The sequence below is a fragment of the Stegostoma tigrinum genome, chromosome 12, assembly GCF_030684315.1.
Source record: "Stegostoma tigrinum isolate sSteTig4 chromosome 12, sSteTig4.hap1, whole genome shotgun sequence".
Taxonomy (NCBI): Eukaryota; Metazoa; Chordata; class Chondrichthyes; order Orectolobiformes; family Stegostomatidae; genus Stegostoma; species Stegostoma tigrinum.
The window spans coordinates 79,485,847-79,510,977 of NC_081365.1; the positions used below are offsets into that span (position 1 = coordinate 79,485,847).

Genomic DNA, 25,131 nt, shown 5'->3' on the forward strand with positions numbered 1-25,131 from the left:
TGCCTGGCATTTGTGTGGCATGACTGTAACTTGCCATTTTTCAGTCCAAGCCTGGATGTTGTTCAGGTCTTGAAAAGATGGAGATTGCAGCGGGTCAGACAGCATCCATGGAAAGAGCACAAGCTAACTAATCAAATCTAGATGACTCTTGATCAGAGCACAGGTCTTGTTGTGTTTGGGTAAGACATCACTTAGCTTGTGTGCGATCCTGTATGTATGCCTGGTCAGTCTGTGCTACTGCATGCGGTCCTCAAAGTGCTTCGGTGAGGTGTGACCGGGGTGGGGGGGGGAGGGGGTTAAATGGTGGGTCAAGTGTGCCTCACTTCTGTCTCATTCTGTGGATTGTGCCTTTACAAAGGAAGTCTGGAGAAACATGCAGTGGTTTTTGTTGATGTTCATCCCAAGCACTTCTATGATGTGGGAGTTTGTGCTCTACAGTCTGCTTTCCAGGATGCACACGAAAACAAACATCAACTGTGCTTAGATGACCATCAACCTGGACTCTTTTTGGTCTGCCTGAATCTTGGTCTTCCAGAGCAAGGAGTTAACCTTGACCGAGGGTTGCAGACTGGCACATTCCAAGGCCCAGGACTACGTGCTGAGGCTTGCACTAAAGCTTGGGGCATTTGGCGCAGATGGGAAAGGCTACTGTCTGAGGTCTTTCTGCTGAAGGTAAATAGGGATCTGTTTAGTTATCAGACTCTCCTAGTGTATCAAATATATGTAAATATTAGTATTTTGTGTATAGGAGACGTCTTTGGTTTTGTGGGTAGCCAAACTCCAATGTTTTGTGTGTTTACTTGATATACAACTGTGCAGACCCGAACTGCTTTTGTATCCATGTATATATACAAGGAGATTTTTTTATGAATAAAGTATATTTTTGAAATAAAAAAATGGACTATTTCAGTACAGACAGAACCTCCTTATTCATATTGCTTTTTGTTATTCTTTGTCCATTTCAGACAACCTAAATCCTGCTTTTGGTGTTCAAATGGAAAACCTTTCACCTGTTAGACTTGTGATTGATACAAGTCAAGGTGGTTTTTAAACTGTTAAACTTTTTGTGCTTTGAATGTACTTGAGCTCCAGTGGTGCAACAAATTCTCTGGTCCAAGGTAGCTGTATCTGGAAAATACAACCTGCATAAATAAACTTCTGAAGTTAAGATTGTGTTGCTGATCTGTTCTGATTTTAATTTCGAGTATCAATTCTGTATCCGTTCAAGAAGAACAAACAAACTGCTGAAATAGAGTGTAGAGCTGGATGAGCACAGCAGGCCAAGCAGCATCTTAGGAGCAGGAAAGCTGATGTTTCGGGCCTAAACCCTTCATCGGAACCCAAAATGTCAGCTTCTGTGCTCCTGAGATGCTGCTTGGCCTGCTGTGCTCATCCAGCTCTACACCTCGTTATCTTGGATTCTCCAGCATCTGCAGTTCCTATTATCTCAAACTGCTGAAATAGGAAGGCCTGGGAGTTCACAGACTCAAACTTTTGAAGGTGGCAAGGAAAGTTGAGCACGTTAATAAAACGCATACATGCAGGATATTAGGTTTTGTAAGCAGAGACAGGATAAAGACAACGAAGTTACGACATAAACTTTGACAAAACGCTATTTGCGCCTCAGCTAGTAAATTGTGTTGTATCCTGGCCACCACACTTTAGTACAGATGTTGAAGACCTGGGAAGGATGAAGGACTAATATGACATTCCCAGAGAACAAGGTTTATGAACAGACCAAGGAATTGGACTTGAACCCTTGGAGCAGAGAAGATTAAGAGGAGAATTGTTGACAATTTTGGAAGCACACGAGTGAGTAGACGGGGACAAACTGTTTCCACTGGCACTTGAATCAGTACAAAGAGAACAATAATTCACAAAATAATCAGAGGGAGGAGAGTAGAATATTTTTAAGGGAGGGGAGGGGAATTGTTTTGATCTGGAATGCACTTCCTGAAAGAGAATGGAAGCTGATTTAACATTAACCTTTCTGAAAGGCCGTCAGACATTGGAACAGGAGCAGGCTATTTGGCCCCTTGCCTGCCCTTTCCCCATAACCTTTGATTCTCCTACTGGTCAAGAATCAGATAACAAAAACAGACATTGCTGGAGAAACCCAGCAGGTCTGGCAGCATCTGTGGAGAGAAAGTAGAGTTATCATTTTGGGTCCAGTGACCATTCTTCAGAACTGAAGTATCTACTTATTTATTTCAACCTTAAATATACACAAAGAATCTGTCCCCATAGTGGCAAGGGGTTCCAAACACAGTTATCACTCAGAGAAGAAATTCTTCCTTATCCAGTCTTAAATTGGCATCCCTTTATTCTGAGACTATGCCCTCTGGTTCTGGATTCTTCCATGAGGATAAGTATCATTCAGCATTTAGCCTGACAAGCCCCTTAAGAGCCATTTATGTTTCAATAAGATCACCACTGATTCTCTGAACTCCAGTGAGCAGAGTCCAAAACTGTTTAAAAGTTGGCTCATTAAACAATCCTCCAATTTGTGCATCGCCCTTGTGAACCTTTCCTGAACTGCCTCCAATGAAATAATATCTTTGCTTGAGTAAGGGGAGCAAAACTGCTTAGTGTACTCCAGCTGTGCTCTCATCAGTACCCTACACTACTGCAGTAAGACTTCTCTACTCTTTTATGCCAGTCCCAATAAAGATCAACATTCGTCCTGATTATCTGCTGTGCTTTGTACTAGCTTTCTGTGTTTCTGATGTTTTTCTCCATTTAAATAATACTGTTCTTTTGTTCTTCCTTGTAAAATGAACAACTTCATAATTTCCCATTTGCTAATATTTTACTCACATTTAACCTATCTGTATATCTTGATAAATTGTTTGCAACCCTTCTGCAACTTGCCTTTCCACCTATTTTGAGTTGGCTGCAGATTTGGCTGCAGTACATTTGCTTCCTTCCTCCAAGTCATTAATATCTATTATAAACATTTGCAGTTCCAGAACTGATCTCTGCTGAAGCCCATTGGTTACATGTTGCCAACCTGAAAAAGAAACCCCTATCCCCGCTCGTTGTTGCCTGCCCATTTGATGAATCTCTAATCCATGCCAACATATTCCCGCCAATAGCATGGGCTCTTGTCTTTCATTAGAAAGTTGGGCATACATCTCTTCACAAGACGGCCAATCTGCTCATTGTGTCTTTGCTAGCTCGTTGAACAAGCAATTCCATTCAGCCTGGTGCCCCCCTGCTGTGTCTTCGAGTTTATAGAATTCTTTCTTTTTTTGAGGAATCTCCAATTCCCAACCAATAATGTGTGCTATCAAGACTCCCAATTCCTGGGCTAGAATTATTAGAAAGATCAATGACCTGAAGTTCTCTTTTCTTTCCTCACATAGTTATGCATGGCGAAAGGAAACCTTAGTGGCAGGAATGGTGCAAAGGAATGGTTGAGAATCTATGCCACTCAGTGCCAGGTCACAGCCCCAGAGGGGAGGCTGAGGAACATCGGCTAGGAGCTTCCACAACTGAAAGCTTGCTCTTGTGAACATCAGATTGTTCAGTGCAGCACATAACTAACTCCCTACTAGTCCTTTTGACTGCATTTAGAGCATTTGGCTAGCTGACCACAAAAGGAAGACACAAAGGAAGAGAAGTTCATTCCTCAATTACCAAATGCAGATCTTAAGTTATTCCTTCAAGCATCTAAAATTAGAAGAAACAGCATTCAACAACAGTGTGATTCACTAACGTCCTTTAGAGAAGAAAACCTGCCGTCTGTACTCAGTCTGGTTTACGGTGATTCTATGATCCATTGCAAACATGGTTGACTCTTAACTACCCTCTGAAATTTCCCATTCAGTGGTATTCATGAAAGCAGTTCAACACTACCTTCTTAAGGGCACTTAGAGATCAGAAATATATACTGGCCTTGCCAACTACTTACATATCCTAAAAATGAAGTAAAGGAAATTTTTATCCTCTTTCTGAATGTAATCATTTCAATATGCCTTCACTTGCACAGTAATTATACATAAGGAAGCTCCAGTATAAACAGTAAACTATTATTATATAGCTTTCATTTTGAGGTCTCAGAGGATAATTCATTTATCATCTGCACACTTGTCGACAAAAAACACCGAAACGTGCCAATAAAATTTACAGATCAACCTGGGTGGGTTCACTGATCACACACTTCACACTGCAGTCTGTACATAATAGACATAATGGAAGAATATTGGGAAAGCAGGACCAATCTGAAACAAGGAATTAAGAGGGCTAAAAGGGGTCATGAAATATCTTTAGCAAATAGGGTTAAGGAAAATCCCAAAGCCTTTTATTCATACATAAGAAACAAGAGGGTAACTAGAGAAAGGGTTGGCCTACTTAAAGACAAAGGAGGGAAGTTATGCGAGGAGTCAAGTTATGTGAGGAATCAGAGAAAATGAGTGAGATTCTTAAAGAGTTATTTGCGTTGGTATTCACCAAGGAGAGGGTAATGATAGATATTCGATTACTCGAGGTCAAGTCAGCATAAGGAGGGGAAATGTGTTAAGTATTCTGAAAGGCATTAGGTGGGCAAGTCCCCAGGTCTGGATGGAATCTATCCCAGGGGTTATGAGGGAAGTGAGAGAGGAAATAGCTAGGGCCTTAACAGATATCTTTGCAGCATCCTTGAGCACGGGTGAGGTCCTGGAGCACTGGAGAATTGCTAATGTTGTCCCCTTGTTTAAGAAGGGGTAGGAAGGATAATCCAGATAATTATAGACTGGTCAGCCTGATGTCAGTGGTGGAGAAGCTACTGAGCAATAGGATCTATTTACATTTGGAAGAAAATGGGCTTATTAAAGATAAGCAACATAGTTGTGTGCAGGGAAGGTGTTAGCTTACCAATGTGATAGAATTCTTTGAGGAAGTGACAAAGTTGATAGATGAGGGAAGGGCTGTGGACGTCATATACATGGACTTCCTGAAGGCATTTGATAAGGTTCCCCATGGTAGGCTGATGGAGAAAGTGAAGTCGCATGGGGTCCAGGGTGTACTAGCTAGATGGCTAGAGAACTGGCTAGGCAACAGGAGACAGAGAGTTATAGTGGAAGGGAGTTTCTTAAAATGGAGAACTGTGACCAGTGGTGTTCCACAGGGATCAGTGTTGGGATCACTGTTGTTTGCGATATACATACACGGTCTGGAGGAAGATATAGATGGTCTGATTAGCAAGTTTGCAGATGACACTAAGATTGGTGGAGTAGCAGATAGTGAAGGGGACTGTTGGAGGATGCAGCAGAATATAGATAGATTGGAGAGTTGGGATGGAGAAATGGCAGATGGAGTTCAATCCAGGCAAATGCGAGGTGATACACTGTGGAAGATCCAATTCAAGAGCGAACTATACAGTAAATGGAAAAGCCCTGGGGAAAATTGATGCACTGAGAGATCTGGGTGTTCAGGTCCATTGTACCCTGAAAGTGGCAACGCAGGTCAAAGACTTGTCAAGAAGGCATTTGGCATGCTTTCGTTCATTGGATGGGGTATTGAATACAAGAGTTGTCAGGTCATTTTACAGTTGTATAGGACTTTGGTTCAGCCATATTTGAAATACTGCGTACAGTTCTGGTTGCCACATTACCAAAAGGATGTGGATACTTTGGACAGGGTGCAAAGGAGGTTCACCAGGATGTTGCCTGGTATGGAGGGTGCTAGCTATGGAGAGAGGTTGAGTAGATTAGGATAATTTATATTAGAAAGACAGAGGTTGAGGGGGGACCTGATTGAAGTGTAGACAGTGTGGGGGACTCAATTACTAGAGGTCATGATTTCAAGGTGAGGGGGTAAAAGTCTAAGGGAGATATGCATGGAAAGTTCTTCATGCAGAGGGTGGTGGGTGCCTGGAATGCGTTGCCAGCAGAGGTGGTAGAGGCGGGAACGATAGTGTAATTTAAGATGTATCTAGACAGATACATGAATGGGCAGGGAGCAGAGGGATACAGATCCTTGGAAAAATGGCAACAGGTTTAGATAGAGGATCTGGATTGGCACAAGCTTGGAGGGCTGAAGGGCCTGTTCCCGTCCTGTAATTTTCCTTGTTCTTTGATCTCACTTGCCATTTCTTTTAATACTGTTGGATGAAGTCCATCAGGATCAGGGCGCTTGTCAGTTGACAGCTTCAACGCCATCTGAGTGCCATTTCTCTGGTAACTGTAACTTTCCTGAGTTCCTCCTTCTCTTCCATTTCCTGATTTATTGTTTCTTTTAGAATGTCATTTGTATTCTCAGTATTGAAGACTGATGAAAATGCCTGTTAAATTCATCTATCATTTCCTTATTTTCCATGATTAGTTCTCTCGTCTCATTTTCTATAGTACCAACGCTCGCAATTGCCTCCTCTTTCCCTTAAGTATTTCTAGAAACTTTTACTATTTGTTTTTACTTTTCTGGATAGCTTTCTCTCAGAGTACTCTAATTTTTCCCTACATTACTTTGTCATTCTTTAATGTTACTTATAGTGTCTAAACCTCTGACATACTACCTGTTTTTGTAAAATTACTCCATTTTTCTTTATGTTTGATACTATCTTCAACATTTTTATTTAACAACAGAACGTATCATTCTGAGATTTTTGAAATATCCTTTAAATGTCTGCTACTGCCTCTCTATTGACTTATCCATTAACCTAGGGCAGCTCTGCTTTCACACCCTCATAACTGCCTTAATTTTAATGATAAAATGTTGTCTTAAACTCACATTTCTTTTCCTCAAACTTAATGCAAAGTTCAATAAATTTCTGGGTGGGTGGGTGTGCCTAAGCATCTGTGTATGGCAGATTAGGCTGAACCACTGGTCAAGTGGGACTTGAGATTGAGAAGCTGCACTCGAAGAAATGAACTAACTGCTCTTTTAGAATTTGTTTTGGCTCAGAATTTTCTTTTAAATCCGGTCTTCACTTATAGCCAGTTCTTTAATGGAATCCATTGGAGTGCATCCCAGGCACAACCCTTGCTGTCTTGAAAGCTTTCACTGTTGATGCTGCAAGCTGCAAATAGCTCTGTTCAGTTCCTTCCCAGTACAGTGTGTGCACATGAGCACACTACGCATTTTACTGCATCCCAGTCTCCAAACAGACTGCAGAAAGACCACTTTTGCTTCCACCTCTTAGAGAAGAAAGAAAAAGAGACAACAATTCTGCAGACTCTTTCATTTCTGCCCAGTGACAGCATCCAACACACCTAAATTAGACTGAATAAAAGCAGAATGATTGGAACATATCCTTGGAGCCAAAAACTGTAGAATTTTTCTCCTTGCAGCAGTCTGCCATATCCACTTAATTAATCTTTACCCATTATGTGAATGAAACTACAGCTTTGATGCCAACTGAGTTGGAGGTCACTACAGCTGGCAACGAATGTTCCAAGTGAGAAAAGGAATGAGGTGACCTGTGTGGTTTGAAAGTCGGGATAAACTAACATACTGTCTGCATCTCGACTTCTGCGACTCCTACATTGTTTGGCCGGGAGCTCAGCAGCTGGGATTGCATGTTGAAAACCAGTTTAAGCATGTACAATTCACTTCTCACCCAATAAGGCTGAGGAAAACTGGAGATCACACTCAATGCAATTTTCAAACCAGGGTCTGTAGATGAAGAAGAAATAGTCAAGCTCATGCTCTCATTTCAAGTGCACATGGCTGAGACTGGCCTCTGCCAACGAATTGTACACAGAAGCACGTGGCTTGTTGTAGCTATTATTGTATTCCTCTCCATCCCCTGGCAGATTTGTTCTCCTTACCTACGTGGTCAATCACCTTTCGAAATTTTCAAATAATACTTGATTTCAGCACTCCTTCAGACACCATCACCGTCATCTTGATGAAGATATATCTCATTATCCCTCAAGATCTTTTGCCTGTGAGTTTAATTCCAATTATTGACCTAGTTGTTAGAAAAAAAGTTTCTGCCTACTTGCTCGACCAAAATGTCTTCTTAACGCTCCTTGACCTTCCCTGCTCCAACAACAATGCCAACCTGTTCAGCCTCTCCACATAACAGAAGACCCTCATTCCTGACAACAAGGTGTAGAGCTGGATGAACACAGCAAGCCAACCAGCATCTTAGGAGCAGGAAAGCTAACGTTTCGGGCCTAGACCCTTCATCAGAAAAAAACATCCTTCCAAAATTATGGTATCCACTTTAGTCCACAGTCTCCAGGTAAGGCTGCAACTGCAATCTATAGGATCTAATAATGACATCCTTGTTGTTGTCTTCGAAGCTCAGTATCATGCACACTTTCTTAACTGTTTTCAAAACCTGCCCTGCCACCAGAGATTTCTGAACAGAAAAACGCACATTACACTAAATAAAAGGAAAGAAAATGATTTAAAATTTATTTAGGGGGCTGTGCGATTAAAGTCTTTTGAAATCAATTTTATTATTATTTCAATTTGCATTTGTCAGTCATCACTGGCATACAGCTGCAGAGGACATCAAGTTCAATTGATTGTACAAACCTGCCTGAACTTGTGCGTTCAACACCTCAGGGGAACATCTAACAGCATTTTACAACACTTGAGGCTGAGATCTGAAGGCACTTGGCAGCCAAAACTTCACTTTTGACATGTATTCATTACTCCTTCAGAGACAAAGGTGACAGCTAATTTGTGCATAGCAAGCTCCCACAAAGAACAATGAGGTGGAAAGCCACTGCATCTGTTTTGCTGGTGTAGATTGAGGGATGGGCGTAGGTTAGCACATCACTGCTTGGCACAGCCAACCAAAGACAGCAAGTGTCAAACATCTCATTTGAAAGACTGAGCATCAGCATACCACTAGATAGGAGGAATGAGATATGGGATGGGGCATGTAAACAGTCCTTAGCACTTTTCCAACTGCTGAAAACATTCATGTTTATCACTTGCTCCAATTTGAGCTTTGCACTTCCACAATTCCTCTTGGAAGGAGACTGGGCCACTCAGCAGCATGAAGTCATACAGTCACACAGCATGGAAACAGACCCTTTGGTCCAACATAATCCCAAACTAAACTAGGCCCACCTGCCTGCTCCTGGCTCGCTGTAATTGTACACACATCCACCACTTCGTCAGGAAATTCATTCCACATGCAAACCACCCTTCGCGTGAAAAATTTGCCCCACACGTCTTTTTTAAAGCTCTCTCCTCTCAGCTTAAAAATATGCTCCCTAGTCTTGAAATCCCCCAACCTGGGGAAAAGGCAACTACCATTAACTTTATTGAGAATCCTCATTATTTTATACGCTTGTATCAGGTCACCTGTCAACATCCTACACCACAGTGTTCCAGCCTATCCAGCCTTTCTTTATAACCCAAACCTTCCATACCCGGCAACATCCTCGTACATCTCTTCTGAAGCCTCTCCAGCTTAATAATATCTGCCCTACTACTGGGCCACTCTAACAGGACACAGTATTCCAGAAGAGGCCTCACCAATGACCTGTACAACCTCAACATGATGTCCCAACTCCAGTCCTCAAAGGACTGAGCAATGAAGTCAAGTGCGCCAAATGACTTTTTAATCACCCAAACTTCAAAGAATTAAGCACCTGAACCCTTAGGTCCGTCTGTTCTACAGCATTACCCAAAGCTCTATGTTAATTGTGTAAGTCCTGCTCTTGTTTGTTGTACCCAAATGCAATACTTCACATTCATCCAATTTGAATTCCATCCGCCATTTTTCAGCCCATTGACTATTTGATCAAGATCTTTTTGCAATTTTAGAGAACCTTCTTCACTGTCTACTATGCCACCAATGTTGGCTGCAAACTTACTAACCATGCCTTCTGCATTCTCATCCATATCATTTGTATAAAATGACAAACATAAGAGGACACAGGACTGAATTCTGTGGAACATGGCTTTGAGCTTTGCCAGCCATTTAATTAGACCATGGCTCAGACATATCTTGACACCATTTTCTGCCTTGTTCCCATCTTCTTTAATCTCTCAGGGCAATAAAAATCTTACTTTAAAAATTTGACCTGACTTAGTCTAAGCAGATTTTGTTCTGAGGGACTGGGGAAGTATCCAAACTTACAGTACGCTTTGTGTAAAGACATGGTCTCTGGTGTTACATCCGAAATCCTAGCTCTAATTTTAATGCCCATTTGGTCTGAAGATCAGTTCCATAGGACACTTGTTCTCTCTAAGCAAGTGAACAATGTTAATCATCATAAACATCAGAACTGGGTCTGCCCTTCATCTTCTGTATTCAAAAGAGTACAAGTCAACTCTAGGCAATTCATTGTCATAGATTTTTAAATTCATCTGCAGGATGTAGTCGCCATTGGCTGGTCCAGCTTTTACTGCGTATTCCTCGTTATCCTCTAGAAGGCAGTGTCGAAGCCTTGTAAGTGATAGATGAGCTTTGCGGAGTCAGGTAGTGAATTACCCACTGCTGGATTCTTATAACTGCTCTTGTAGCCTAAGTATTTACCATATATGGGTCTAGTTCAGTTTCTGGTTACGGTGAACCCCAGTGGTGGCGGTGGAGGTGAATGTTATCAAGATTATAATTGTAATTAAGATTCAAATTTTAATTATTTGATGCAGACCTTCCATACATGGTTGAAGTGTTATGTTCATGTTACTAAAAACAGGTCTGGTAAAAAAAAGCTATGTCTATTAACTGTGAGGAGTTTTGCTGGAGAATACATATTTCACTGACAGGAGAGCTAGTAACCAGAGGGCATATAGAAATAGCAAAAATAAACTTTTGGGAGGGGAGCAGTTTTCTTACACAGTTTGTTATTTCAGTCGGATAATACGGCAGGAAACTGTAATGGAAGCAGATTATTTATCTACATTCCAAAGAGTAGGGGGACAAATATTTCAGAGCATCTGCAAGGCTAAGGAGAAAGAGCAGGGGGAAGGGAGGGGGGGCGCTATCTGACAGATCTTTCAAAGAGACATCACAGACATTAAAGGTTGAATGGTGTCCTCTGTGCTGCAAAATTCCAAAACACCCTTGTTTACATCACTTTTCCAAAACACCAAACCGGCTGCTGGCGCTAAGAGTGACCTTTACCTTAAATTTATGCTCATAATTCTCAAAGGCTTCTAAAACCATACAGACAGCCTCCATGGAGCGCTCTAGCCGGCTGTCCAGTCCATTGAAGCGGTACATGCTCCCAGAGACATCCACCAGAAGCCGCAGACGCTTGGGTTTCTGTTGGGGACTTCCAAGCTGAAGTTGCAAGCAAAACATGGTCAGTCAGAACAGAATCCAAACAATTCACACAGCGAAAGAAGAGATAAACAAGCATACAAATGCATTTACAGGACAGACCACCAACCCCTGCTTCCATAAGACCTCTCGACAATCTGTCTGCAGGTGATCTAAAGGTTTGGTTTATACTGACCCATCTGGAATGTTGCAGGACTCCAAAGGATAGCTGCAGTTGGGGTAAAAGTGCTTAAAATTCATCAGCTTCATATTTCAGACATATTTCAAACAAAAACAAAATCAAATTACAACAGGGAAGTCTACAGCATTTGGAAAAGAAATCTGCATCATTCCCTTGAGGTAAAACATCAAAAGAATGACTCCATAATACAGGCTGTTGCTTTATAGTGGGAGAAATCCTGTTGAATCCTAACAAATTTCCTTTGCACTCTCTTGAAGGCAATCATATCCCTCCTATCGTGGGATAACCACAGCGCACACAACAGTCTAACTGTGGCCTAACGAACATCGTATGCAGCTTCATCATAACCTTCTTGCTCTTGTATTCAATGCCTTGACCAATAAAGGCAAGTATCCCATATGGCTCCTTAACTACCTTATTTGTCTTGCAGCTATCAAGGATTTATGGACATGCACATCCTCTGATTCTCTGTACTTCCCAGGGTGCTCTTATTCAATGTGAACTGCCTTGCCTCTTAGTCCTCTCAAAATGCATCATCTCATTCTCTTCAGGATTAAATTCTATTCACTAATCATCCTGTAGTCTAAGACTTTTCTACTCACTACTTACCACACCACCAAATTTTGTGTCATCTATGTACTTATTCCTACATTCATGTCTGAATCGTTGATGCACAATACAAACAGCAATGGACCCTGCATCAAACTTGGAATGTGCAAGTGGACACAAGTTTCCAAATACAAAAACACCCTTTGACCACCACCCTTTTCCTCCTGCCGCTAAGGCAATTTTGGGTATAATTTGCTAAACAGTCCTGAATTCTGATGGCTCTTAGCCTCTTAACGAGTTTGCTTTGGGAGACCTTGTCACTTATCAAGTGAAAGAATCAGTGTAAACGTGCATCTTCCAAATTCACGACCACTTCCTTCTGGAAGGACATCAGAACACCACCATCAGCAAGATCCCCTCTTTACTTGGAAATATGCCACTGTTTCTTCATTGTCACTGAGTCCAAGTCATGGGATTCCCTCTCTAAGAGCATTGTGGGTCCACCTGTACCAAATGCACACTGCCACAGTTCCAGAAGGGAGCTCACCACACCTTCTCAATGGCCAACGGACATGAACTAAATGATGTTAGACAGAGTGTGTGAGCTAGAGTGATGTGTGTAAGCCAGAGAAAGAGAGAAAGTCAGGGAGAGTGTGAGAACCAGAGACAGTACCTAAGCTAGAATGCTGTGTGATCCACAGCGTGAGAGAGATACTGCAAATGTGAGAGTCAGTGTACGTGGGTGAGCCAGTGAGTCTGTCTCTAGCCTTATGTCACTATGACCTGGTTTCTCGTGCTGCTAAGATTGGACCTACAAGTCAACAAGGGATTTATCATTACAAGCACTAGGGAGCTGCCTCACAGAATCCTGGCTCCTGAAATCGAATAGAAGTTGGTAGCATAGCACATTTACAGTTGTCTCTTTTATTACGGGATTATTTTTCGCACAGATTGGTTGGACCTAAGAGTCTGTTTCCGTGCTGTATGACTCTGTTACTCTATCTCCTCCCAGAGTGAAGTCTTCAATCTCATTCTCATTTCTTCAGGTTTCAGAAGTTGGCTGAAGAAAAGCTTTCTGGTTTGACTTCCAGGTCCTCCGCACATTCCCTTCAATGTGCCGATTCACACAGTGCCCTGGCCAAGCTTGTCCACAGGCAGACAGCTGCAGATTTTTTTCTTCCTCCCTGTGGGAATGCACTAGGCCTACCCTTATGGGCTGTTTCGTAACAGAGGTCCCTACTGTTTAAAGCATGCTAATTTTATCTGACATGTCACTGACAATAGGATAAAATCCTTTGGTCACAGAACTTCAAAGTTAAAATCTTACAAAAGAAGTAAAACTGTTCTGTCGATTCAGTGTGGCACCAGAGGGGCCAGCTTCACAAGGGTATGCAGCTGGGATGCTGAAAGGTCTCCATTAGAATGAGCACTGTTTCTGGTAAATTAAAGACTCACAATAAATAGTCTTTTAGGGGAAGAAAACACTTTGTGCACTGCTCCACTGCCAACAAATGCAGCTAATAAAATAATGAAATCAAATTCAATGACTTCATATGAGTAATAACACCATAAAATATTATAGAATACAAGTTGTAACTTTAAAATGTTGAATGAAGAGGCAGTACATTTTCCAATTATTGTCTGAGAATAATAATAGGAGACACTTTGTTCAATAAGCCAAATGTTTCACTCATTCTTGAACGTCTTTAACCTGAAGCAAATACCAATGCATTAACTGGCCTTGTTTGAGTTACTTGTCAAGTTTAGAAATTTCTTCAACAGGTCTCAGGACAACTTGAATTAAAGTTCTTTCAGATGTGGCATTCATAGTTGAACTGGCAAATCTTGCTGAGGCCAGAATAACACTTTCTGTTTGTCAAACTGAAAGAACAGCTGATGCTGTAAATCAGGTACAAAAACAGAATTTTCTGGACAAGCTCAGCTCACATAAAAGTGTGAAGTGATTCAATTTGGAAGGTCAAATCTGAATGCAGAATAAACGATTAATGGCAGGATTCTTGGCAGTGTGGAGGAATAGAGGGATCTTGGCGTCCACATCCATAGATCCCTCAAAGTTGCTACCCAAGTTGATAGGTTTGTAAAGAAAGCGTATGGTGTGTTAGCTTTCATTGACGGGGAATTGAGTTTAAGAACCATGAGGTTATGCTGCAGCTCTATAAAACTCTGGTTAGACCACACTTGGAATATTGTGTTCAGTTCCGGTCACCTCATTATCGAGAAAACGTGCAAGCTTTAGAGAGTGTACAGAGGAGATTTACCAGGATGCTTTCTGGACTGGAGCGCAGGTCTTATGAGGAAAGATTGAGGGATCTAGGCTTTTTTCATTGGAGCGAAGATGGATGAGAGGTGACTTGATAGAGGTTTACAAAATGATGAGAGGACTAGATAGAGTGGATAGCCAGAGATTCTTTCCCATGGTGAAAATGACTACTTCAAGAGGGCATAATGTTATGGTGACTGGAGGAAGGTATAGTGGAGATGTCAGAGGTAGGTTCTTCACACAGAGAGTGATGGGTATGTGGAATGCACTGCTGGCCGTGTCAGTGGAGGCAGATACTTTAGAGACTTCTAAGTGACTCTTGGAGAGGCACATGGAGGATAGTAAAATGTAGGGTATGCATGATAGAGTGATCTTAGTAGGCTAATAGGTCAGCACAACATCGTAGGCCAAAGGGCCTGTACTGTTCTATGTTCAAGGTCTGGCAGCATCTGTGAAGAAAAAAATCAGAGTTAATGTTTCTGGAACTCTGAGGAAGGATCGCTGGACACAAAATGTTAACTCTGATTTTTTCTTCACAGATGTTGCCAGACCTGATGAGCTTTTCCAGTAATTTTTGTTTTTGTACTTTCTGTTTGTCGGCAGGAATCAAACTGTTTCATTTTGGCTGTCTTGTGACTACTGCTTAATGGAGAATGACTGGCCCAAAGTCTTGCTGGAAATAGTAACCATGGGATGACTAGCTAATTAGATCCTTTTCCTGAACCATACAACTTGTAAACCATTTTCTTCTTCGTTAAGCAAGAAACAGAGAAACAATGGAGGAGGAGATCAGGTGAATCAGAGTGAAGAATTAGTGAAAAAGATGGAGAGTAAGAAAGATATTCTTCCTTCTAATAATCCAATTGCCCCTCAAGTGCCTCAATTGAATCCGCTTCCACCACATAATGGACGAGAGCAGCCGACATATTGGACGCCTCATTGCATATTAAGTTCCAAGATTCTCACCATCCCAACTTGGAAATATATTATCATTCCTTCAGTGCCACTGGGTTAAAATCCTGGAACGCACTCTCTAACAGCATTGTGTGCACAACCACCTCCCATGGATGGCAGTGGTTCAAGAAAGCAGCTCATCGCCACTTTCTCAAGGGAAATTAGGGCTCAGCCAGAGACATGCACATCCCTTCAATGAGTTAAAAAAGACACTCTTAAGCAGTATATTCCAGACTTTACCCTAATCATTGCTTGAAAAGATTTTTCCTCATGATTGTGTGGCATCTTTTGTCAAATTACCTTAAATACCTTAAACCTGGGAAGACAGTGGTGTAGTAATAATATCAGTGGACTAGTAATTCATATCACAGGCTATTGTTTTGGGGATATGGGTTTAAATCCTACTGTGGCAGATAATAAAATCTGAATTCAATAAATACCTGAGTGAACTGATATAACAGTGACCAGTCAATTATTATAAAACTCCATCTGGTTCACTGTCTTTTAGGGAATAAAATCTGCTGTCCTTAACTGATCTGGCCTATATGTGACTCCAGGCCCTCAATATTGTGGTTAACTCTCAACCTCCCTCTCAGCAACTGGGAATGGCCCATAAATGTTGCCATAACCAGCAATTCCCACATCCAATAAACAAATTAGAAAAACATAGCTACCAAGATGTTGTCTGTATTAGATGATATTGAGCTGTAAGGAGAAACTAGAAAAATCTAGAGTTGTTTTTTCTGGAGTGGCAGAGGCTGGAGGAGATTTGACTGAAATCTGTAAAATTATGAGGTGCATAGTTCGGGTTGACTTTCAGAACCTTTTCCCCAGAGTTGCAATGTGTAATACTCGGGGAAAGCATTTAAGGTGAGATGGGGAAGTTCAAAGGAGATGTGAGGGGCAAGGTTTTTTTAGACAGAGAGTGTGGTAGGAGTCAGGAATGTGCTGCCAGACGTGGTGGTGGAGGCCAATACAACAGAGGCTTTTAAGAGGCTTTTAGCTAAGCACATGGGTATGCAAGGAGCAGAGGGATATTGACCAAGGGTATGTAGAAGTGTTTAGTTTAATATGGCATCATGTTCATTGTGGGCTGAAGTGCCCATTCCAATGCTGCACTATAAAGTTCCTTTTAAATTTTATTTTTTTAAAATCTGAGACTGAACAATTTAGTTACCTTTCTAGATCAGAGCAATTGAATGGCCTTCAACACATCATAACAATTCTGTGATTAGCACTGCAGCAGTAATCACTTTGTTATTTATACTAAAACTAATTAAAATCAGTTTAATGAAGAACTAATGTGCAAACTCAACCAGCTCTTAAAAATAACAGGAATGCTAAAGACGGGGTGCTGTTTGTGTGGACTGTCACAAATCAAACAACAGGCTCTGGAGAATTGTAATTTATAAAGTATCTCTTCTTGCCCTCAACACACTTACTGATTTGTACATTAATGGCATGCATGACTATTTTCCTGTAAGATTTAGCCTACAATGATTTGCAGGCTATTTACCAATTTGGCTAAACATTTGAAGATATGCGAAATATTGTGGAGGGGTCATATGACAATTGATGTAGTGACAGGTTGTGGAGGGACAGAAACTGTAGGGGTGAATATTCCTCCATTCTGTGGCTTAATAAAATGAATAAGCAGGGTTTTCTGACATTATATTTCACACCCAGGGAGGGGTGTATTATTGAGTCGTGCAGTAGTTCAGTAGTGCAGCATGTGTAGGAAAGATGCCATTAATACAACCGCGGCAAGACTGTTGAGCTTCAGCCCATCCCACAGGAAATGGCAGTCAATACTTAACCACATTAGTTAAACTGCTTTCCTTCTTTCCTCAGACTCACCTCAGGCTCCAACTCCCCTCTACGTTTATAAATTGCCTTCTCTCCTGTCAAGCCATCAATTATTTTGGTGTCGTCGAGTTCTCCAATAGACTGGTGTCGCAGCCATTGCCTCTCTTTGCCCTTGGCCTGTTAAAGACATGAAGTGAGGGGTATTTGGTGAAATTCTGTTCAGTTACATAGCCACACACTTTGTTTGAATTAGATGCATTTTACAAAGTGCTTTGTTTTTATTTATTGAATGATTATATGAATGCACAAATGGAAGTTGATTAAACAAGTTCCAAAGTACATTTTCATCTATTGAAATGTTTGTGGTATCCAAATACAGTCAGAACTGCTAATTGCATAGAATGGAGAACACGGAAGTAGGTCACTCAGTCCATCAGATCCGTGCTGGTATTTATACTCTAAGCAAGGCTTGATCCTTCAATCTTCATCTTATCTTATCAGCACATCCTTCAACTCCTGTTTTCTGTCATGTACTCATCCGGCTTCACCTTAAATATATCTACACTATCTACCTTTCACATAGCGTTAGCCAAACTAAGAATGGCCAGACACACAGTGAGTAAGGGTTATTGTTATACTTGTTCATGGGAAGTGAGCTTGTCTGTCGAGGTCAGCACTTATTGCCCTTGAGACACCCACACCCTGTGAACAAATACTAAAAAAAATTCTAGCAGCTTCCTTCAGAACAGTCAGTATTCACTTATGCATGAGATGACTACCTGTATTCAATGGAATAAAATTAACTTTAACACAGATTAAAGTAAAAGACCAAGGGATGAATCTTGCATTTTTGACGAATTGAGTTGTGCAATTGTTTTTGGAGGGTTTCTTGCCATGAGGCCTAATGTGTTTTTTTTTCATCAAATCTTATCAAGCTCACCTTGTTAACTACCTATCATGCCCCATGACACCCCTCAGGTCCAATTATAGCCCCATTTTACCATGCACCTTGCTACAGTTTGCTGCTGCTGAGAGCTCCTGGGATTGACCAGAATCCCATACACCAACGAGATACTGAAAAGGCCATTGTACACCCAGGCAAGCTCTATCAGTTCAGAGCTAAATTTCAGGGTTCCCGGTGTTTCCCCTAGAAATGGCAGACAGTGTGGAATTGCTACTCCTCTTTGCAGGCAGGCACGCAATAGTCCTGCTGGATAGATTTCTTCAGAGGATTTCCAGGATCGGTTGTGGATAGTCTAACACAGATCATGCCAGAGTGGTCTGAGGTTGTCAACTGGCCAGTGCAGACTCATCGCCTGGAGGAATGCCTAACATTATACAAAGCGAGTTAAGTGACTTTCTACAATTCACCAGTGTAAGTGGCGCTGTGGTCAAGCTGCAGCACATGGACTACAGTGGTTCAAGGAGGCAGCTCACCACCACCTACTTGAGAGCAACTATGGACAGGCATTGAATAGTAATCAGCAAAGGATGCCCATATCCCGTGAATAAATAAATAAAAAACAGCCACCATATTAAGACATAGTCTTTCCATCTCTGTTACTGTACCCACCTCCCCACTAGGGCACATACTGTGTCATTCTCACTAATGCCCGCAACACCTTCTTCACTCACACCAGCCTCCAACACCACTAACCCTGCATGCTTTCTGCACTGCCTACTCACTCACTTGGAACATCTACGCATCTGCAGCAACAGTAACAGCTGTCTCAGCCACTTTCATCTCCTGTAATACCTGCTTCTCTCTCATTCAGGAGGAACACAGACCACAGTCAGACAGAAAGAGACATGGTGGGTGGCGGACTGCCTGTCATTTGGCTCTTCACCTCTAATGAGAAGGTCCTGACTCTGCCTGCATTGAGCAGCTGACTGACTGTGTCAAAGCCTCTGGACCTGTATCTGAGGCTGCCCTGACTTAGTATGCCAGGAGCCCGTGACTGAAACCTGATTGAGGCCTGCTGATAACCATGACTACCTTCTTGGTTTTGTGCCTGCGCTAAGCAACTAAGAAGTAACAGAGGTCTGGTATCTTTGGCTAAAGAGGCGAGGCAATGCAAGGAAGGGATGCTGAGACCATCCAGGTAGTCTCAGAGGGAGTGAGCACGACGAGAGCATGCGAACAGCCTAGAGATGCTGCCTGATCCAGTCCGTGAGCTGACTGTATGTTCCTGAGGGCTCAGTGTCCTTATTGTAGCATTACAATGAGTTGCTGGTGCAGCATTGAAGTGCCGAAGTGAATTGTAAATGGTTGGGAACACAGAGGCTCACACATGTTGGTTGCCAATGTACATGGTCGTCGGGTACTTGTGACAGCTGCCCTGAGATGTTAGTGTCCAGCGTGCAACAGAGACATCCTTCAGAGCAAACAATGGGCTGAAGTCACCAGAAACCCGTCCTGACTTCCGTGTCCAGAATTCTCAACATAAGCTTGTTCAGTGCACTTGGTAAGACAGGAAGCTGAATATTAATGAGGAGAGTTGCAGTGTTAACTAGTCCTTGTTTAAAAAGTTATAACCCCCTTAATTGTCAACCCATCACGCCTAATGCAAAATTCACATTGCCATTTGGCAAAACCACAAATGATAGAGTGAGATAGACTACACCTGACTTCTCATCCAATTCTACCATAAAGCCTCCCATAACATGTCACTCAGACTCCAGTAGGATTACGCCTTAGACCTCCTTTGCCATTGTTAACTGTGAAGTGAAGCCCATGTGAGGCAGTGGTTCAGTAGGTAGCACTCACCTCCAAATCATCAAGATCTGGGTTCAAATCTCACAACCAAACCCAGGACACAAGGTTTACACTGAAACTCCCAGTACAGTACTGGAGGAGTGTCACATTGTTGTAGATGCGGTCTTAGTCTTCCAGAGGAGACTTCTGAATAAATGATCCAATGTCAATATTTCAAAGCAGAGCACAGAAGTCCTTTAAGTCTAACATTCAAAATAGTGCTTGAGAAGAAAGATTGGCTGGTCATTGCAATATAATCATACACACAGCAAGCTGGCCATTATCACATTGCTGATTGTGGGATTTTTCAGTGTAGAGGTTGGCAACCAAGTTTCATACTTCACAACAATGATCATGTTTCAAACACACTTCGTTGCTTGTAAAACACTTTGGGACAGGGCGAAGTTGTGACAGATACTGTGCGGCAGGCAGAAACAGACTCAAAATGCTGAATTGCCTACTTCTGCACCCAGTTCTTGTGTCCTTACAGAACTGAAAATTCACATTTTCTTGTTAAATACCCAAATTTGTCCCTTAAGGCTGAGTGTGCCAGATTTCTAAGGGCAAAATTCTGTTTCCGACTTGTAGCCATCAAATATTTATTTGTAATTCACGGCACAACAAGGTACAGACTTCATGAGAAGAGATAAAGGAAGTTCACCAGCAGTGCTATTCTGGTGTAGGATGGGAGCTTGGAACTTGAGGTGAATTGGATTAGTATTTGAATAGTAAAGACAAAAAATGACATGAAGAAAGGTCAGGAAATCGAACTACACATCTCCAGCAAATGAACTAGCATTGGCACAGGCTCAATGAACAGAGTGGTCTCTTTCTTTGCTGTAAATGGTACAGTGTGGGAAAGAGACTGATTATTTAGATGCTGACACCCATTAAGCCAACAGCAGATGTGGAGGGTTACTAGGGGCTATTGTGTTTCAGTTAAAGTGGATCAGCTGGATGTATCAGTGTATAATCTGCTCATAACACTGGATAGAAAACGGAACTGAGTGCTGACATTTTACTGTCTTTGCTCAGAATACAAAGAACGCTTGTAACTTGTTGTCATTATCTAGAGATCTTCAATGCCGTGGAAACAGTTTAAACTGAGGCGCAGTAACCACAGGCTTGTAACCCAGAGTAACCTCTTGTGTGCAACACTCTCAATGGAAACGGGGCTGCAGCTGACTACACTCAAGATTACATCAAGTGGAGGAGGGAATGTCAATGAAAGTGAATTGCAACTCCCAGGCTTCATGACAGCAGTCCCCTCCCAAACTTTCAACAACCTGATTAGGTGCTTTACATTAAAATAATGACAGGTTATCTTACTTCTGCTGTTAGAAGCTTGTAGTGCATTGTGATGTTTTGAGGCAGGTGGGGGCATGATGGCAAACAGTTCAAGAGATGACAGATACACCGTTAACAGAAGTCCCAGTTGGTGTTTATTTTCCAGCTGCACATGACTAGCTTTCAGTACTGAGCTGGTGGTCGCTCCAGCCTGAAGGCAGCTTCTGTTCGATAATGACTTCTCATCATCGGGGTGTATGAACATCAAGGTCTGTCCTACTATTCAACTCCAAGACTTCAAAACACTTACTTATTAATGGTTACCTCAGGGTAATTACCCAGTCTACGTGTTTATCTATGTGTTAATAATATGCAGCCATTCAGTTGGCTGTTTTGATCTGATTACTTCTGTGCTTTTATTCATTGACGAGAGCATAGGAGTAGGCCATTCAGCCCCTCAAGTTTGCTCTGCCACTCCAGTCCATTCCAATCATTTTGAAAACACGCCTTGCAATTTTGTTTTAAATCAAAGCACATAAGTATCTTAATAAATATCTTGATCATAATGGCTAACACAAAACAAATGCCTGACTCTTTCACTCCTTGCTCAGTCTAATGCCTGAATAACAACTGCTGAAAGAAGCAACGGCTTAGAATATGGCAACTAAAATAAAGGAAACTCCCAAGTTCTTTTAGAAATAGATTAAGGATAAAAGAATATCAAGGGAAAAAGTAGGATCCATTAAGGATCACAGTGGTAATTTGTGCATGGACCAGTGGCTATAAATATCAGGGAGAAGGTCTACGATATACTTAAAAGAGCTTTTCATAGATAGACAGGAGGTTCCGAATAGGCTGCTGTGAAGATATGGATCACTTCAGCATCAGAGGAATTGTGGGTGGTGCTGAACACTGCCCGAACATCCCACTTCTGACCTTATGATGGAAGGAAGGTCATTAATGAAGCAGCTGGAGATGGTAGGACACTACCCTGAGGAACTCCCGCAGAGATGTCCTGGAGCTGAAATGACTCACTTCCAACAACCACAACCATTGTCTTGTGTGTCAGGCATGACAGGTACTGCTGTTAATGACTTTTCTGATGATCAACAGTGGAATGCTGGCTGGTTATTAGCTGTGCTAGATTTGCCCTGCTTTTTGTGTAGAGAACATACTTGGGCAATTTTCCATGCTGTTGGGTAGATACTAGTGCTGGAGCTATACTAAACCAGACTGGCTAGGGATGAGGCAAGTTTTGGAACATGCCTTCAGTACTATAGCTTGAATATTACAGGACCCACTGCCTTTGCAGTATCCAGTGGTTCCAACTGTTTCTTGATAATCACATGGGATAAATCAAATTACCTGAATGTTGGCAACTGTGATACTGGGCATCACTGGAGGAGGGTGAGACAACTCGTCCACTTTGCATTTCTGGCTGCAGATTGTTATAAATGTTTCAGCCTCGTCTTTTCCACTGATGTGCCGGGTTGTTTAATTCTCCACCACTATTCGTGATGGAAGGTTGTAGGGCTATAGAACGATCTGGTCCACTGGTTGTGGGTTTGCACATCTCATGCAGCATACAGTGTTTGGCCTGCAAATAGTCCTGTTTTATGGCTTCACTTGGTTAAAAGCTCATCTTTAGATATGCCAGCTGTTACTCCTGGCATGCCCTCCTTCACTCTTCATTGAACCATTATTGATTACATAGCTTCATGGCAACGGTCCAGTGGGGAGAGGGGTATGTCAGGTTGGGAGGTTATGGATTGTGCTTGAATACAATTCTGATGTTGATGGTCTGTAGAACCTCATCAAATTGCTAGATTTGTGCAAAATCTTTGTCATTGAGCATGGTAGAGAGCTAACAAGGTATCGAGCTGGATGAACACAGCAGGCCGGGAACAGGAAACCCTAATCCTAACCCTAACCTTAACCCTAACCCCTTCATTTTTCTGAAGAAGGGTCTAACCCCGAAACGTCAGCCTTCCTGCTCCTGATGCTGCTTGTCCTGCTGTGCTCATGCAGCTTTACACCGTGTTAACTCAGTACCTCCAGCATCTGCAGTTCCTACTATCATTGAGCATGGTAACTGTGCCACATTACACAATTCAGGGTTTCATCTATGTCTAGGTGGGTCTTGGTTTCCACAAGGATGAGCTGGTCTCTCTGACAGCACTGTTACAGACAGATGCATTAGGGAGGCGATGACCTAGTGGTATTATTGCTGGGCTGTTAATCCACAGACCCAGATAATGTTCTGGGGACCTGGTTTGAATCCTGCCATAGCAGATGGTGGAATTTGAATTCGATAAAATATCTGGAATTAAGAGTCTAATGATGACCATGAATCCACTGCTGATTGTCAGAAAAACCCATCTAGTTCATTAATGTCCTTTAGGGAAAGAAACTGCCATCCTTACCTGGTCTGGTCTACATGTGATTCCAGAGCCACAGCAATGTGATTGGCTCATAACTGCCCTCTGGGCAATAAGGGTGGGCAATAAATGCTGCCTATCCAGTGATGTCTACATTCTGTGAATGAATAAAGAAAGAGATTCTGCTACAGGGAGCTTGGTGAGGATGAGGTCAAGTGTGTTTTTCCATCGCTAGCTGGTGCAGGTCCAGTCAAGCAATTCCCATGCAGATGGGACTCCTACACTTTTCTTTCACAAATGAAGGGAGCTCTGCAGTTCTGACAGGGGATTCTACTCAGGTCTTGCTCAGCAATATGGAGTTTTTTTTTCATTCTGACAGGTCTTGCATAGCACAGAACAGTCAGAAGGAGGCAAACCACACCCTCTTTTCACAGCAATCAGTTGCCGTATTCTGAAATGTAAAGGTTCAGACAGTCATTTTGACAGCTGCTGACAAACAGCATATACATTTGGTAAGTCTGAGGTGAGGGTAACTGCATGGTAGGGTGCCAGCTGGGGGTGTAGGGGTTAGGAGTAGGATGCCAGATGAGTAAGAGAAAGAACTCCAGGGCACAGGGTGGCAATGAAAGTAGGTGATTCTTTAGGTAGGTCAGGATGGGACAGAGAAATTGGGATTGGTAGGGTCCAGTCTAAACGCTCAGCGTTTGGCATCAAGGGTGGTGTCAGGCCCAATGGTTAAGGTTTCAGGATGAATCCTGGGGTAAGTGGTGGGTCAGGGTCTGGAGGGTGTAAAGATTCTGGGGTGGTTACTTGGCCTGTGTGAGGTAAATATGAGGTCAGTTAAATAATTGGTCAAGCACTAACTAGACAATGTATTTACTTTTTCAACTTTTCCGAAGTAACTGTTGTACTTAATCAAAACTCATCGAATTCTCTTAAGCTAAATAAAGACTTTAGGAGGGTTCCAGTGGAAAATTCAAATTACCAGGCAATTCAATCCCTATTGCTCAACTTCCATCAACACAAGAACAAAAACTTTCTGTTCAGCAAAAAATCTGGGTCTTTTTTATTAATTCACTCATGGGACATGGGTGTCACTTTCTCTCCAGCATTTATTGCCCATCCCCTAGTTAGCCTTGAAAAGGTGGTGCAGACCTGCCTTCTTAAATCGCTGCAGTCCTTCAGTACAACTTCCTATCAGCAGTATACCACTGTATAATCACCTCTGCTGGACCTGTCCTGCTGCTGTCCCCGAGTTTATTGTTGTCATTTCCGTTGCTGAGATTGATACCAGGTGGTCCATCCAGTATTATTTCTTTATCAGAGTTTGTAGCAGTTTGACACAACTGAGCGGCTTCTTTGGCCATTTCAGAAGGCAAAGGGGAGTCATTCGCATTGCTTGAAATGATATCACTGTTCCTGGATCACAATTCTGGAATTCTTCCCATAACTGCAGTGGAGGTCTACCAATAACACATGGAGTGCAGCACTTCAAGAATGCAGCTCATCACCATCTTCTCCAGGGCAATTAAAGTTGGGAAATAAATGCTATCTCAGCCAGTAGTGCCTGCATTCTGTGAAATTATAAAATATTCTTTTTGTTATTTCTGGTCTAATATTGGATCCTTATTTTACCTTTACTCCAGTGACGACATCCATGTTTTCCAACTATCTCATCATCTTTGAAATTGTTCATTGTCACCCTGGACTTGATGGGGCCACTAATGTCCTCTTACTTCTTCCCTGGCTTTCTTTCAGCCT

General features: G+C 42.1%; 1 protein-coding gene across 2 annotated transcripts in view; it reads right to left on the reverse strand.

Moving 5' to 3' along the window:
- vwa8 (von Willebrand factor A domain containing 8) overlaps positions 1 to 25,131 on the reverse strand; it is a 354,489-nt gene that overhangs the window by 15,934 nt on the left and 313,424 nt on the right. For both annotated transcript variants that reach the window (XM_059650499.1, XM_059650498.1), the window contains 2 exons: positions 17,002 to 17,127; positions 11,021 to 11,179 (listed from right to left, as the gene is read on the reverse strand). In XM_059650499.1, the coding sequence (XP_059506482.1) occupies positions 11,021 to 11,179; positions 17,002 to 17,127 (285 nt within the window). The remainder of the gene's footprint in view (positions 1 to 11,020; positions 11,180 to 17,001; positions 17,128 to 25,131) is intronic.